The 14,761-nt window shown below is 58.3% G+C and overlaps 4 protein-coding genes across 4 annotated transcripts; 2 read left to right on the top strand and 2 right to left on the bottom strand.

The window, feature by feature from the left end:
- Position 1: 1 nt before the first annotated feature.
- THITE_2121277 (uncharacterized protein) lies at positions 2–1,596 on the bottom strand. The gene has a single exon (XM_003656482.1). It carries the CDS (start codon positions 1,172–1,174, stop codon positions 245–247), a length of 930 nt encoding a protein of 309 aa, XP_003656530.1. The 5' UTR covers positions 1,175–1,596; the 3' UTR covers positions 2–244.
- A 133-nt stretch (positions 1,597–1,729) lies between these two features.
- THITE_2121278 (uncharacterized protein) lies at positions 1,730–3,845 on the top strand. The gene has a single exon (XM_003656483.1). The coding sequence runs from the start codon at positions 1,896–1,898 to the stop codon at positions 3,441–3,443; it is 1,548 nt and encodes a 515-aa protein (XP_003656531.1). The 5' UTR covers positions 1,730–1,895; the 3' UTR covers positions 3,444–3,845.
- Positions 3,846–8,165, top strand: THITE_2121281 (uncharacterized protein). Its single transcript, XM_003656484.1, has 6 exons — positions 3,846–3,970; positions 4,040–4,196; positions 4,257–4,619; positions 4,685–6,782; positions 6,839–7,040; positions 7,141–8,165. Exons 3-6 carry the CDS (start codon positions 4,376–4,378, stop codon positions 7,723–7,725), a joined length of 3,129 nt encoding a protein of 1,042 aa, XP_003656532.1. The 5' UTR covers positions 3,846–3,970; positions 4,040–4,196; positions 4,257–4,375; the 3' UTR covers positions 7,726–8,165.
- A 518-nt stretch (positions 8,166–8,683) lies between these two features.
- THITE_2171246 (uncharacterized protein) lies at positions 8,684–12,208 on the bottom strand. Its single transcript, XM_003656485.1, has 6 exons — positions 12,143–12,208; positions 10,884–12,070; positions 10,548–10,802; positions 10,078–10,487; positions 9,196–10,014; positions 8,684–9,118 (listed from the first exon to the last, which is right to left on the bottom strand). Exons 2-6 carry the CDS (start codon positions 10,982–10,984, stop codon positions 9,042–9,044), a joined length of 1,662 nt encoding a protein of 553 aa, XP_003656533.1. The 5' UTR covers positions 10,985–12,070; positions 12,143–12,208; the 3' UTR covers positions 8,684–9,041.
- Between the last annotated feature and the right edge of the window lie 2,553 nt (positions 12,209–14,761).

The following is a 14,761-nucleotide window of genomic DNA, read 5'->3' on the forward strand; positions in this document are numbered from 1 at the left end:
CACCGCCCAGTAGGTGGTGGACGTTGACTCGTTCGCGGAAGCGCGTTCGATTCCTACCCCTAAATCGATGAACTTGCCTACCGAGCCAATACACGGCAGTTACGCAGCAATATGAATACGTACGGTAAGAACAACAACAGGCCTGATGATTCAATGGCAAACAATGATGCAGCTTGCGTTTGCCGCCCCCTGCGGAACGCGATGGGATTTCCGGCAAGCATCCCGCATGTGCTGTTGCCCCCCTTTACCATCCAGGTCCATCTGATGTGCCAGCTTCAACGCCATGGCCGGGCGGCTCGGTGTGCTGCTTCGCCGGGTAGAGACCACCCTTGTCGCTCTTGGCTCCCAGCCTGCCCTCGTTGATAAACCGCTGAAGGTACGGGATCAAACCCGGGTCCCGGAGGCCGCGCTCGGCGATGTAGTGCTGCTCGATGAGACAGACCGTGTCGAGGCCGACCTGATCCATCATCTCGCAGGGCCGCACCGCATTCTTGACGAACAACTCGGTCCACGCGGCATCAAGTTCCTCAGGCGTGGCAACGCCTTCAGACAGAACCATCAGGCATTCTCGCTTGACAGCAGCCCAGACGCGGTTGAGAATGAACCCGGTAGATTCACGCCGGGCAACGATGGGGAACATGCCGGACGATCGCAGGTGCGCCTGGAGAAAGGGAAAGATCTCGTCGTGCGTCGAGCCGCTTGTCATGAGCTCCACGATGCGGAGCTTCGGCGGGATGAAGTAGTGCGTGTTCAACATGCGTCGGGCCGTCTCGGGCTTGACCTTGGCGGCGATCTCTCGCGATTTGTAGGACGAGGAGTTCGTGGCGAGGATCGAATCGGACGGCGCAAGCTGCTCGAGCTCGGCAAACGTATCGATCTTGAGGTCCAGCTTCTCCGGAACACACTCGATGACGAGCCAGGCATCTCGGAGTGCCGGCTTCAAGTCTTGAAATACCTGAACGGAGACGTCCCCGGGCCTGATGGTAGGTTTGTATCGCGGAAGTTCGCTCTTGATGTACTGTTGTGCGGACTCGACCTGTCGGGCGTCGGGGTCCCTGATGCGCACTTTGTATCCGGTTGAGGCCCAGCAGGCGCCGATGCGCCGTCCCAGTACGCCCGCTCCGAGAATACAAACCGACCTGCCAGTTGTCGATGGGAGTTTCCAGCAGGCCATGACGGATTGTATTGGGAGGCAACTTGCTTGGAACAGGTGACAGCGGGGTCGGTTGGTTTATTGGGAATTGCAGCGCGGGAGTTCCTTCCCCCCAGGTCTCCGCAAAGCAGTCGCTCCTCGAACGCCCACGCGAGTACAGACAACGCAGCATAGAAAGACCAGTACCATCATGAGCCTGCGGCTATTGAGGCATGCGGCCCTACACCTCCAACTGTTGGGCCTAGGAGATGACGTCGCGCTGCCCCAACTTCGGAAGCTTGGCCCACAGCTGGGCTGGCTTGCGTGGCACTTAACAGTCTGCGAAGCGACCAATTCCGAGGCATTTTTGGCGTCGCAGTCATCTTGGTCCGCGTCGTCTCCCTTCGACGAAGATGCCGTAAGTATAAACGTTCGGAAACGACGTTTCTCACCGAACTCTTCCGTGTCGAAGTCAGAACGAAGAACCCATTTCCGGCAAGTGGGCCACCCCACAGTACGGATAACACGACAGGCTCCGCCCACTGAGCTAGCGCAGCGCGCCAAGGCCGCGGGTCGGCTTTCAGCTGCACGCAACCTCGGCTTCCCGACTCAATCAATGATGACGGGAGGCTCCGAGATAGCTCCATCCTCAACCACTTTTTATTTTACCTGCGCAATCAACAACAGAACAGCGGCCGGCAAAAATGCCATTTAGTTTCTTGGGAGCAGCTTCTCTAGGCCTGGAACCAAACGCTCGGATGCAATGAACGATCCAAACCACAGAACCCATGGCGGGAGCGGCGGCGCCAACGCGCACACCCACAACAACAACAACCCTCATTCCTTCGCACAAGCTCAGCAGCGACTAGCCGCCCGCCGACAGGCACGCGAGGCCGAGGTGGCCGCCCGCATCGCAACCGTACAGTCCGCCTCGCAGCTACGCGCCCGGATCGCTACCATCCAATCACCCCTCCTTCGCAGGATAGGCACGTCGACCCTCTCCTTCTGGGATACCATCTCCAGCCGCGAGGGCACGCGCCCTGCCTTCCGCGTGGGCCAGGTGGACGCCGAGTTGCTCGACGAAGAGCTGATCGAGTTACTGCGCGGTCAGGTGGGCGACGCGCTGAAGTACATTGGCGGCGGGCGCGGAGGCGCGGGGACCAGCAATTCTGTCCTGCACGACTGGGAAGCCGAGATCTCGCTTGCGCTGCGGGCGGTGCTGTTCAAACTGACCGTGTGGGATCACGACGCGACGTACGGCGCTGCACTGCAGAACCTAAAGTACACGGATGCGCGGCGCGACGGCCCGGTGTTGGTGCCGCCCACTAGGTGGCAGAAGTCGCTCTATGGGCTGGCAACCGTTGGCGGGAGATATCTGTGGGCCAAGTGGGAGGCCTGGCTGCTAGAGCAGGACGATGGATTCGAAGGCCCGAGTCCGCGGGTGCGGCAGCTATCGAGGTGGACTTCGGCCCTGTCGACAATGCACGCGGCCGCCGCGCTGGCCTCTTTCCTGGTGTTCCTGGTACAAGGCAGGTATCGGACGCTCTTGGATCGGGTGCTGCGAATGCGTCTGGCCCCGCCAACGAGCCAGGTCAGTCGCGAGGTGTCGTTCGAGTATCTCAACCGCCAGCTTGTGTGGCACGCCTTCACTGAGTTCCTGCTCTTCGTGCTGCCTCTGGTGGGCATAAACCGGTGGAGGCGTTGGCTGGCACGGACATGGCGGAGGACAAAGAAAATCATGAGCGCGGGCGCCGAGGGCACGGGAGACGAGAAGAAAGGCGAGTATGCATTTCTGCCAGAACGCACATGTGCGATCTGTTACCTGGACCAGAACTCGGCAACGAGCGAGAACGAGCTCATGGCTGCCGCATCGAGCGGCCTTATAGGGTCGTCACAGACGGACATCACCAACCCCTACGAGGCAATCCCGTGCGGATGCACCTACTGCTTCGTCTGCCTGGCGACGAGGATAGAAAGGGAGGAAGGCGAGGGGTGGACATGCCTGCGTTGCGGTGCGTTGGTCAAGGAGTGCAAGCCTTGGGGTGGAGACGTCTTGGAGCCCGCGGGCAAGTCAACGGCTCCCAAGACGGTTGTGTTCGCCGACGACGTCAACGCTCCGTCGGATGGGGGGCACAGCGCGGACGAGCAGCATTCGCAAGTCCTCGTTGAGGCGGACTCTCACAGTGGCGTAAAAAGCCTCTCATCGCGAACGCCCAGTGTGGCGTCAGATGAAGCAGGCGGCTCAGGGTCTTCTGCATCAGAAGACTTCGAGGCGGAAGAGGAGGGATTTGACGAGGACGCCGACAGGTAGCATCATACCGGTGACGCCGGCCTCCCTGAGGACTGCGGGCCGGTCTCCGAGGGAAGTTCGTTGTGTATCTCGACAAATGTACGTGCTGTACCTGTATGTACAGGCCCCAATGGGAGTCACACTACGAGTGACGCGCCGCCTTCCCTTTTTGTCCGGAGAGTGTCCCGTCAAATATGCGACGCTGGTCCCGTCCGGCACACCCTGCGGTGCGCATTGGCTAGGCGGATTACGGATCGCGTGACTGCCACTCATACAGTTGGCGACCGGAGCCGGGGGTGATCTTAGAGCGGCAGAGTGCGTTGTGACTCACGCCCGTTCTCAGCACCCGCCATGTCAAGCCTTACATGAACTGTGAGTCAACACATCGCATCCCAATCAAAGATCATCGAGGCTCCTGGCCAAACTGGGGACGGCTCAGTTTCCCCATCAACACTTTTCGCGATTCCGCAATCCCAACCTGAGCCATGGCGACTCTCCCAGCTATGGAAGTCGATCCTGGCTCTCACGGAACGATGAAAATTGAGAACGTAGGCAGGCCAAACCGGTTTCTGTGTGCTTCCCACTGCGTCCATATGCCTCTAACAGAGCGGTCGCAGACTGAGAAGAGGGATACTCTGCGGGCCATTGAGCAGAAGTACCAGAAGCTGTGGCAGGAAGAGAGGGTCTTCGAGGCAGACGCGCCGTCTTGCTTCGATTTCACCGCGGGATCCCACTCTGCTGATGGTCCGAATTCCCAGACCCGCAAGTTCTTCGGTCTGTCCTCGCTGCCCGTTGTGCGTGCGCCGTACTTTTCACTTGCTAATCATCCAACAGGGACCGTGGCATATCCGCAAGTAAAGACGGTATCGGTTACCAACTCGGCGTATGGCTAACTGAGCACAAGATATGTCAATGGCGTCCCGCACCTTGGCCATGCCTTCACAGTGTCCAAGATGGATTTTGCGGCGCGGGTGGCGAGAGCGCAGAGGAAGAACACCCTCTTCCCCCTGGGATTCCACGCGACTGGTATGCCCATCAAGGCTTGCGCTGACAAGCTGGCCTATGAGATGACCTTGTTCGGCGAGCTGTTCAGTGAATGCCCTGCGCCAGATGCGAATGTGGACGGGCAGCAGGAGGGCCCAACCGCACCGCCTCGGCCTAGGGAAGATGTTACGAGATTTACCAACGTCAAGAAAGGTACGGAAGCGCTTCTAGCTATTTTGACCCTGACCAGTCACTGACGTGGAGGAACGCGCGTACAGGCAAGGCAGCCCTAAAGTCCGCGAAGGCGAAACATCAGTTCCAGGTCATGTTGTCCCTCGGCATTCCTCGGGAGCAAATCCACAAGTTCGCAGACGCCGGATACTGGCTCCAATACTTCCCTCAGCTCTGGCAACAACACCTGACTGAGTTCGGCTGTGGCATTGACTGGCGGCGCAGCTTCATCACGACCCACGTCAACAGCTACTACGATTCGTTCGTGCAGTGGCAGATGCGGCGCCTGAGAGATGCGGGTAAGATCCGGTTCGGCAAGCGATACACCGTTTACTCTCCGAAGGATGCCCAGCCATGTCTGGATCACGACCGGGCTACCGGAGAGGGTGTTCTGGTGCAGGAATACGTCGCCCTCAAGTGCAAAGTGGTACGCTGGTCGGCGCGAGCCAGCGACGTGCTGTCCTCCTGCGATTCTATCCCCAGCGACGCCGACGTCTTCATGATCGCCGCGACGCTCCGGCCGGAAACCATGTACGGACAGACGAATCTGTTCGTCTCGCCGAGTCTCACGTACGGGATATTCAGAATTTCGGCGAAGGAGTTCTACATGACAACCGACCGGGCCGCGCGCAATCTGGCCTACCAAAGCGTGTTCCCCAACTGGGGCGTGATTCCCAGGGTCGCCGGAGTCAGCGGCTCTGACCTGCTGGGCACCTTGGTTCGTGCGCCGCTCAGTGCCAAGGGCGACATCTATGTGATTCCCATGGATTCCATAAAGGAGTCTAAGGGCACTGGAATCGTTGCATCTGTGCCATCGGACAGTCCGGACGACTACATCACGACGGTAGATCTTTCGAAAAAGGCGACCCTCCACGGCGTCGAGCCGGAATGGGTGTGCCTGGACGTGCTTCCAATCATCAATACGCCCGAGCACGGCAACATGATCGCCCCCGCGCTCGTGGAAAAACTCAAGATCAACTCGCCGAATGACGAGCGCCGGCTGCTGGAGGCCCAAGAAATAGCGTACAAGACAGGCTTCTACCACGGAACAATGGCTTATGGTCCCTTCGCAGGGAAGTCGGTTCAAGAGGGCAAGGCACTCGTCCGCCAGCAGCTCCTCGACTCCGGCGACGCCTTCACCTACTGCGAACCCGAGTCACCCGTCACGTCTCGCTCCGGGGACGAGTGCGTGGCTGCGTTCCTCGATCAGTGGTTCCTTACCTACGGCGTGGACGAAGAGTGGAGAAACGACACCCTAGAGCATCTGCGAGGCGAGGACGGGCTCGGCTTCAATTGCTTCGGATCCGTCACCAAACACTCGCTGGAGCAGTCGCTTGCTTGGATGACTGAGTGGTGCGTTACGCGGCAGTACGGCCTCGGGACCCAGCTACCGTGGGACGCGTCCCAGCTGGTCGAAGGGCTGTCGGACTCGACCATCTACATGGCATACTACACGGTTGCGCACTTCCTGCACTCCGACATGTACGGCAAAGAAGCTGGCACGGGCAACATCCGGGCGTCCCAGATGACGGACAATGTATGGGACTACGTATTTGCGCTTTCCGATGACGTGGGAAGCAGCGATATTGACAAGTCAACGCTGGACGCGATGCGTCGGGAGTTCACGTACTGGTATCCACTTGATGTTCGGGTCAGCGGCAAGGACCTGGTGAACAATCACTTCGTCTTCTTCCTCTACATCCACCAAGCCATCTGGGGCAAGCAAGCGCCGCAATACCTCCCCAAGGGCATCCGTCTCAACGGTCATCTCATGTTGAACGGAGAGAAGATGAGCAAGAACACAGGCAACTTCCTCTCGCTGGACAGCACCATTCACAAGTTCGGCGCCGACGCCACCCGCATTGCCCTTGCGGACGGCAGCGACGGCATCGATGATGCCAACTTCGAGGAGACGACCGCCAATGCCGCTGTTCTGAAGCTCTTCGAGTTGAAGAGATGGGCGGAGGCGGTCATTTGTCGTCCGCGCCTGCTCGGCCCCGAGGAAACGTTTGAGCAAGTGCGGGCAGCAGAGAAGCCCGACGACGCGGACACAATCCAGAGAACGGGATCCATGAGCTTCTGGGATGAACTCTTCCTGAATGAGCTCAACTCGCTAGTCAGAGATACTGTCCGAGCATACGATGCGTGAGTCTTGTCAGCCGTGAAAGAGGATGGAGCTCTGGATGCTTACCTTGACTCAGAACCCACTACAAAGCCGCTCTCAAAGCAGGCTTCTACGACCTCGCCTCGGCTCGCGACACGTACCGAGCCTGGACAGCAGCAGCCTCCTCATCTGGCATGCACCAATTCTGCGTCCGTCGCTACGTCGGGTTGCAAGCGCTCATGCTTGCCCCCATTGCCCCCCACTGGGCAGATTACATCTGGCGAGAAGTCCTCGGAAAGGTGTCGTCTGTCCCCTGCCGCCCCGTCCCCCCACTCTTTTCATGGACAAGGGGAATGTGACCCCGGTACCTAGTGACTAACCACGCGAGGCCGCTTTCAGCCCTCCACCATCCAGACAGCCCCCTTCCCGAGCCCGGCGCCGCCCTCCCGTAGCCTGACGCTCACATGGGCCTACATCAAGCATACGCTCTCCCGGCTAACGGCCGCGTGCGCAGCCCAGAGCAAGCGCCGCGCCAAGAGCAGAGCGAAAAACGACGCCCACGCCGGGGACGCCACAGCCGAGCAGACGCTGATCCTCCGCGTCGCCACTGCCTGGCCGCCCTGGCAGACGCAGTATCTCGCCCTCGCCCGACGGCATTTTTTCAGCAGCGATGCGGGGCTCGACATCAAGGCGCTCACGCGGGAGATCGACAAGAGCGAGCTGAAGCGGGCGATGCCGTTTCTGCAGCAGGTGAAGAAGCAGCTCAAGGGCGGGGCTGAGCCGGCCGAGGTGTTCGAGCGGCAGCTGGGGTTTGACGAGGTGGCCGTGTTGAACGAGATGGCGCCGTTGATGAGGAGGATGGTGGCGGGGTTGAAGGAGGTTAGGATCGTGAAAGTGGCGGGCGCAGATGAGACGAGCGCTGAGCCCGGCCGTCCGGCAATGGAGTTTGTGGGTTGCGAGTTGGACGGCAAGCAGGCAGGTTAAGGCGGGGCGGCTTAACATGCAGTGGTCGCGTGCGTGCTCGTGGAGGGAGGGAGGAGAACTTTCGACAGGCAACCTCGGCCCGCGAAGGGTTGCAGGGGCTATCCATATCCAACCTGCTACCTCATGTAAAGAGGGCCGGAGTGGTGGACGGCCCAATGCCAGATGGCCATAAGCTCGCTGTGCAGTTGGACGGCCCCGTGCTATGCATTTGTTACCTTGTCTATCCCTTTCGCTTTGCTGTGGATCAAGCACTGCTGCATGATGGTCACCAGTTGGGCCGTGGCGGAAGCGCCATGCTAATCCGTGAAGGAAGTTCGAGATCCAAACTGTGTCTTCCTCCGCCCTGTGTAAACCCCGGCCCTCAACTGGTCGACTGGGAAGGCGCAACGAGACATCCTGCCGACAGACGCCACCGAAGTACCGCTCCAGCCAGCTTGTTATTGCGGCCCGAAATATTGTATGGAAAAATCATCCTGGCGACTACCCCTCTTAACAAACCGCGGAGGTTTGGTACTTATCTACTTGCTTGGGCGACTCCCGGGATGCCCATCGAGAAACGGGCTAGCGGACCTACTCTCGAACGGTCCTGGAGGCTCCAAAGCGGTGATCGCGGGGTCGACCACGCTCCCACTCTGCAATGCAACTTGCGCATGTCTTTACGGCCGCGCGTGTTCTCTCTCCCTTGGCTTCGTCTAGGCTCCGCCCTCGTGGGGCGTCAGTCAGTCAGTCAGTCAGTCGGGTTTCATAGCCTCTCTGATAAGTTCCCTCAACAACGCACGTCCGGTAGAAACCCCGCCCATCGAGGCGCTGGTTTCACTGGACCGTCTACCCTCCACATGACGGTCGATGAACAGGGCATGGGAATCTGAGCACGGAGACGCATGGTTCCGTACCATGGTATACGCTGATGCATGGGAAATTCAGTAGATGCGGGTTCGAGAGCACATGCTCCATGGTATACCTGCCAAGATATAGAGTTGAATTGGAATGCGACGGCAAAGCCTAACGTCCATCCCACACCCCACACATCACTTCCTCAGGGGGCGTCATATTCGCTGAGGTTCCACCTGGCTGAGCCTACCTAGCTCGACACTCCCTCCCCGCCTCCCCGGTACAGAAATCCTACCCGGCCCTCATAATAAAATGTGACCTACACAGCAGAGGCCATGCCCGAAACAACACCCGCGGCCGCGGTTTCCACCTGTTCCCGGACCGAATTGCTGCACGCCGGCCAGGTCCCGAGCCCGGCTGCCGAGTCGGAGTCGTCATTCTCGGCTGAAAGAGAAAAGTAGCGCCCCAATATCGGAATATGTACATTAGAAATGTTCCTTCCAGAAGCGGAAGCGGACTTCGCGGACGGTGGCAGCCTTCGCAGCCTTATGGATATCGCGCGCTGATCAAGGCGTGTTAGCACGGCCGGCCGAGCGCCCTATCCCACGATTTTGCAGAGCAGACAGGGATGCAACTTACCAGCTGCGGAGGGCCCGCAGAAGTAGACACCCACGGTGGTCCTCATGTTGCCTTCCAGGCCGTGGAGATAGGTCCGGTTCAGAATGCCGTCGCGCATGCTGGTGAAGATCTTGTTGAAGTTGGGCCGGCCAAAGTTGGTCCGCGACTTCAGCTCGGTCAGCGGGTCGACGGCAGCCCCGACGCTGTTCAGCACGATGTTCTGCGTCGTGTCCATGTCGAGCTTCTGCGTCAGATAGGTGTGGATCTTGAGGAACTCGACGCCGCCAGAGCCGGGGATGCGCGCTGCTTCGCTGGATTGCTGCTCCAGAGACGCGAGCAGCGTCTGGAACCATTCGAACGAGGTGGTGTCTTTGCACACCCAGATGAATTCGACACGGCGCAGACGGGTCGGCGGGTTAGGCCCGTTCCGCAAGTGCCAGATGTTCTTGAGGATCGAAGCCCACGGGGTGACGCCGATACCGGTTCCGATCAGGACCGCGATTTCGTTCTCGAACACGTCCTCGGCAGGCGCACCGTACGGTCCGTCGATACGGATGGCTGGCATTTGCTGGCCGTTCTGCAGCGCCACTTCGTACATGCCCATGGGGTCAACCCCCTCGTACAGCTTGCTCTGCGCCGCGCCAGCGCCCACTCTGTCGCCGAGCGCCCTGGTGAAATCTCCGACCTGCCGAATGTGGATCGAGACATAGGGGTCGTACGGGCACGAGGTGATCGTGAACGGGTGCCACTGGTACTTGGAGACCGAAGGCACTTGAATGAACAGCCACTGGCCGGCCTTGTACTTGAACGACGGCTTGCTGAACTGGATCTCGACCACATCTGCGACGCAAGTGAGCTTCACGCGCTAGAGCATGCTGCAAATCAAATTCCGACGCTGCTTACCGTAAGGGTGCCTGATGACGCGGGTGATCTTGGTCTCGCGCACCGCACGAATCTCACGGTACAGGCGCTCCAGGAGGTAGAAGCCGCCCGTAAACAGCTCCCACCTCCAACCGAGGTAACCGAGGCAATGCTCCCAATACTGTTCGCCAGCAAACGGCGAAAAGGCGTTCGGAGTGTCGCGGACGAAGCAGCCAACAGTGTGGGTGTACAAGGCGAGGAAGAAGGGGATGAACAGATGGTGAGTGTACCAGAACGTCTCGAACGATTGCTGCCGGATGCGATGGTGCGCTGACGTGTACATCAGCAGCATGCAAAGAAGCATCACATGGCCCGTGATGCCGCCCGGCTGGACGTAGTGGATCTGCACCGCCGTCACTGGGCGGATCTGCGTCTTTTCGACATTGAAGAAGCTGCACGCAGCGGTTAGCCAGAGTCACTCGCTTCCCCCCCCCTCCTCGGCTTCGACTCACTTGACATAGTGCCCAGCAGTGTGGATGATGGCAAACAGCAGCAGGGCATAGGCGAGCTGCCGGTGCATCCAGATGTTCTCGTCGAGCGGTAGAAATCTGATCTTGGGCCGGATGAACCGCATGATGGTTCTGCAGACAGGGAGCAAGATAAGCATCCCGTCAACGGAGAGGACCAGCCCTGCACCTCGCGAAATCCACACTGAGTACTGGAGCGTGTTGAGGCCCGCCAGGCGCGGGTCTGCCTCTTGCTTGTACCTGTCCATCTCCTCGTCAGCAACCTGCGCCAATCTTCCGGATCCGCCCCCGTAGCCAAGGCGGGGGAAAGGGGAAGCGTACCATCCATAGGCGAAGAGGCCCCAGTGAAGACCCCAAAACAGGAAATGGAACAGCAGCTTAGTTGGCGTCAACTGCTTCTTCAGCAGCGTGAGGAGCTCCATCTTGCCGACGGGTTGCCGCTCTTATTTTCGAACCGTACACAACACTCAGTGCGGCAATGTCGACCAGCGACCGGGCTGACCTCGACTTCTCGGCTTCGGATCGGTGCCGGGTGGTGGATGGCCGGAGCGCGGAGGAGCGTAGTGCAAAGGATCCCTCAGCCCAGTTCCGATCGCGGCTCGTTTCCCTCTCAGTATTATTGCTACACACCAGGCGGCAATCCTCCGTCCAATATGAACCACCAGCAGCGCGACGCAGAGAAATTAAGACACCGAAGCTAGGCGAAGCCCGCGAGAAACGAAAACAAAAAGAATGGTCTGAGCCAGCAGCTGAAGGGAAAGAAAGGAAGGGCGCAGGCTAGAGTCACTCGCTGAGGAGGTCTCGGTTCTTTCGCCTCGCCAAGAAAGGGACAGGAGGAGAAAGGGGGGGGAGAAAGAACGGAAGAGCGACGGAGTGATGCGCGGGCGGCGGAAGCCTGGTCATAAGAGACCGGGCCCCAACGAGCCTCAAGCGAAGACCAAGCTAATGCGACACTCCGTCCCGTCCCAGCGGCCCACACGGATGCGAACAAGCAATTGGGGTAGGGAAGGGGCCGGATGCGACGGCAGCGACGCCGTGCGCCCTCGCCGGTCTCCGTTCCTCGGGAATGCTGGCCCTTGCAAGGCCTGGAGCCCAGAAACCTTACGCTGCGGTGGGGCAGGCACCTTGAATTCAACTTAGCAGAACCGAGTGACGCTGCAGCCCCGTCTGCCTCTTCCTGTCGTTTTGCCCCCTGAACCAAGTCGAGGTCGACCGATGGCCAAGTCTTCTGGAGTGGGGCGGCAGGCACCAGGTCAGGAGATGTATGCTGGCGATGCGCCGATTAAGGATGGGACGGAGCTGGAATATACGGGTATTCCGTAGATCAGACGTTGGAGACAGTTTCGAGGCTGCCGGATCTTGTGTCAGATTCCAGGACCCGGCAAAGGCCCGCTAGCACGATGGACAGGGTCTCGGGGCAGGTGGTGCCAGTGAGTTGAGACGGGAGGTGTTAGAGACGCTCAGACCAGGGGTCGTCTTTGGAGGCGACCGGGGCGTTTCGTCTGGATCTGGACAGGGGTCGTCGGCTTTGGATTCACAGAAAATCCTCGGTCGCAGAAGGCAGAGGAGCGGGGACGTACAGATGATAAGACGCAACACAAGGAACAGATGTGTTTTTTCTTCAGTGTTTAATTCAATTATTCAACATCGCGGCATTTCCTTGCGAGAACCGCAGAGAAACAGAAGGATCTGTTGACATGGCCGCGGCGAAGACCTTAAGAACACCCCAAGCTAAGAATAGATAGTGTAACTGCCCAGAGAAGGCCACAACGTTGCTGGCGCTTAGCCGCCGGGCAGTGGAAGGATTGGGTGTCCCAAGGGGAAAATGCCATGAGAGGCTAGACTACTTTCAGGCAGAGCGCTCAGGCGTGACAACCAATCATACCTGACGATCCGACCCTCTTAAAAACACTACACACCATAGCGCGCCACGGGGTGTTGCCGAAATGGTCCTGGGGCCCGTCTCCTTGGCGAGGGACAGTCCGACAGACCGAAATATTTCCCTTAGGAGAAGAACGTACGTTGATCCCTCCTTCCGTAAGTAACCTTCAACCTGAAATATTTGCTCTTAAAAATGATCCCTTCTCTTAAAGATGTTCTCTTACGCTGAGAGATGTTCTCTCAACTACAATGTGCTCTAAGAGGTCGGAGAATTTCGTCTAGGCGACTTTCATGGTGATGATCTTAGAAAATCGAACATCCTCCTACGACCAAGTGATCTAATTCGTGCTCCAAGATAGTAGTGGAGACCATGTCGACAACCCCCCGTGGCGCGCTATGGCAGATTTTTTAGAACCACTACACAGCCGTGGGTGGTCTGTGCGCACCCCCCCAAAAACATTCCACGCCCAAGCTTTTCCTATAGAACAACCTTGAAGTTATATTGCCTACCTTGACCGCCTTCTACATTGAGCGCCAACGCGAGAGACAATGTCTCCACTTTGCACTTAGCTAGTCACGTGGCTTTTCTTATCGATAAGAAACTTCTCGCGTTGGCACCTCGGTAGGATAGAACTTCCATTGCACTCGCCTTTGCAAAAGTCCTCTCTTTCAAGTGACGCGGCGATTGACCATTGGGATCTTTCAAGCTTTTTCTCCTACAATTCCTGTGGTGACATGTCAGCCGGGGCGTAGGGTGACTGCTCGCTGCAAGATTTTTTGGGGGGGCGCACGGACCACCCCTGGCTGTGTAGTGGTTCTAAAAAATCTGTGTAGTGTTTTTAAGAGGGTCGCTGACGATCCCGCACAGTTCCAGCTGTGTCCCAACTGAATTAACTCGATCAGGCATAGCGTTGGCTCTGTCTCGGGCGTACCCTGCACGTTCCCTGCACGTCCATGCCACGCGAAGATTGGGTTGCCAAGATCTTAAACAGACACAGCAAATAGATGGCCGCGGTCCTTGGCTGCTCAGAAACATCAAACTCGGCCGTCACTTCGACCCCGCGGCGCAGTTGGAGAGTTTTTTTTTTTGACGGCAACGGTCTCATGGAAGTTACCAGGTGGGCAGACCGTCACGCCATAACTCGGCGTCTGCCGACAACTGCGTGCTTGAGCCTTCTGCACTCGGTACCTGGACCGTGCTACGCATAGAGTTGAACAAACCGGACAGGCCCGAGACACGCGGGGACGCTGGGACCACATCCTGATATAGTGTAAACGCCATGATCATTCCATTTCCTTGCTCTTTTCTGCCTCGTACTGTGGATAATAATCCGGACTCCGTGCAACATACGCAGTATACAGCACATCAGGTCGGTAACTACCTCACAGGAGAGACCAAGTGTCGAAGAACCCTCCGTCGACGGCTATCGGTTGCGACTTATCATGGACCTTACTGGATGAGCGTTCTGACGGACCTCGAGAATGCCGTGGGAAGCCTCGAATCCAGACCGAGTCCCGAACTACCAAGTACACCACCTCCCAGATTCGGTTGCTCAGGCTTCTAGTTAACGCCGCTGCACACCATGCCTGACATTAGTGCCATGTCCGGGTGGTAGATCTATTTGTGAAGCGGCCAATCCAGGCCCAGCAAGTCGCAAGGTGGAAGCAAGGCATCGCACGGCTGTGATGATGGAAACAACGGGACTATGCGGGAAGGGCTCCGGTCGACAGCGCAGGAAGGGCAAGTCATGAAGCCCCTGGGCGGTATGCTCCGATTCCCGGTTGAAACTGACAGTTGGAGGGACTCCGGCAGGCCGCGGTTCCTCTTGACGACTGCGAACTGAAGCACACAACGAGGCGGCTTGCTTTATGGGATCTTGAACTACACAGCAGAGAACTTGGGAATAGGCCGTTCCTCGTCCGAAGAGACAGCAGATCCTTACTCCTGCTTGTAGTATATAGCTGCGTTCGGATGGAATAAGCTTGTTTGCCGGTGTTGCGCACCTGCAGGTATTTGCACACCATGCTCCGTCCTGGCCGAGAGTGATCCGGGCCGTGCAGCACGTGGGGAATCGTCCGATTTGTGCGTCTCCCCATACACGCAGGCCAGCTACCATTGTATACTACGCAGTTTGCAGTACATACCTCAGTGCACAGGAGGGTCCCGCCTTCATGATATAAATTCGATGAGCTTCCCCTCCGTCAGCCCACAGAGCTTGACTTCTTCATGTCTCTTATGAGCAGAAAGACGGCCGACGCCCAGAGAGTCAGAGCGCCAGACTCGCCGCTGGATCTAGCAGCCTCAGGAGCCGTAAAAA

This window comes from Thermothielavioides terrestris, chromosome 5, assembly GCF_000226115.1.
Source record: "Thermothielavioides terrestris NRRL 8126 chromosome 5, complete sequence".
In the NCBI taxonomy this organism is placed as follows: domain Eukaryota; kingdom Fungi; phylum Ascomycota; class Sordariomycetes; order Sordariales; family Chaetomiaceae; genus Thermothielavioides; species Thermothielavioides terrestris.

Bases quoted from the DNA above. Each gene is read 5' to 3' on its own strand.
- THITE_2121277 (XM_003656482.1), bottom strand. From the start codon at position 1,174: ATGGCCTGCTGGAAACTCCCATCGACAACTGGCAGGTCGGTTTGTATT.
- THITE_2121281 (XM_003656484.1), top strand. From the start codon at position 4,376: ATGGATTTTGCGGCGCGGGTGGCGAGAGCGCAGAGGAAGAACACCCTC. The intron at 6,783-6,838 runs GTGAGTCTTGTC...ACCTTGACTCAG, and splicing joins ACTGTCCGAGCATACGATGC to AACCCACTACAAAGCCGCTC. The intron at 7,041-7,140 runs GTGTCGTCTGTC...GGCCGCTTTCAG, and splicing joins GGCGAGAAGTCCTCGGAAAG to CCCTCCACCATCCAGACAGC.
- THITE_2121278 (XM_003656483.1), top strand. From the start codon at position 1,896: ATGAACGATCCAAACCACAGAACCCATGGCGGGAGCGGCGGCGCCAAC.
- THITE_2171246 (XM_003656485.1), bottom strand. From the start codon at position 10,984: ATGGAGCTCCTCACGCTGCTGAAGAAGCAGTTGACGCCAACTAAGCTG. The intron at 10,803-10,883 runs GTACGCTTCCCC...GGAGATGGACAG, and splicing joins GGCCTCTTCGCCTATGGATG to GTACAAGCAAGAGGCAGACC. The intron at 10,015-10,077 runs GTAAGCAGCGTC...CTTGCGTCGCAG, and splicing joins CGTCATCAGGCACCCTTACG to ATGTGGTCGAGATCCAGTTC.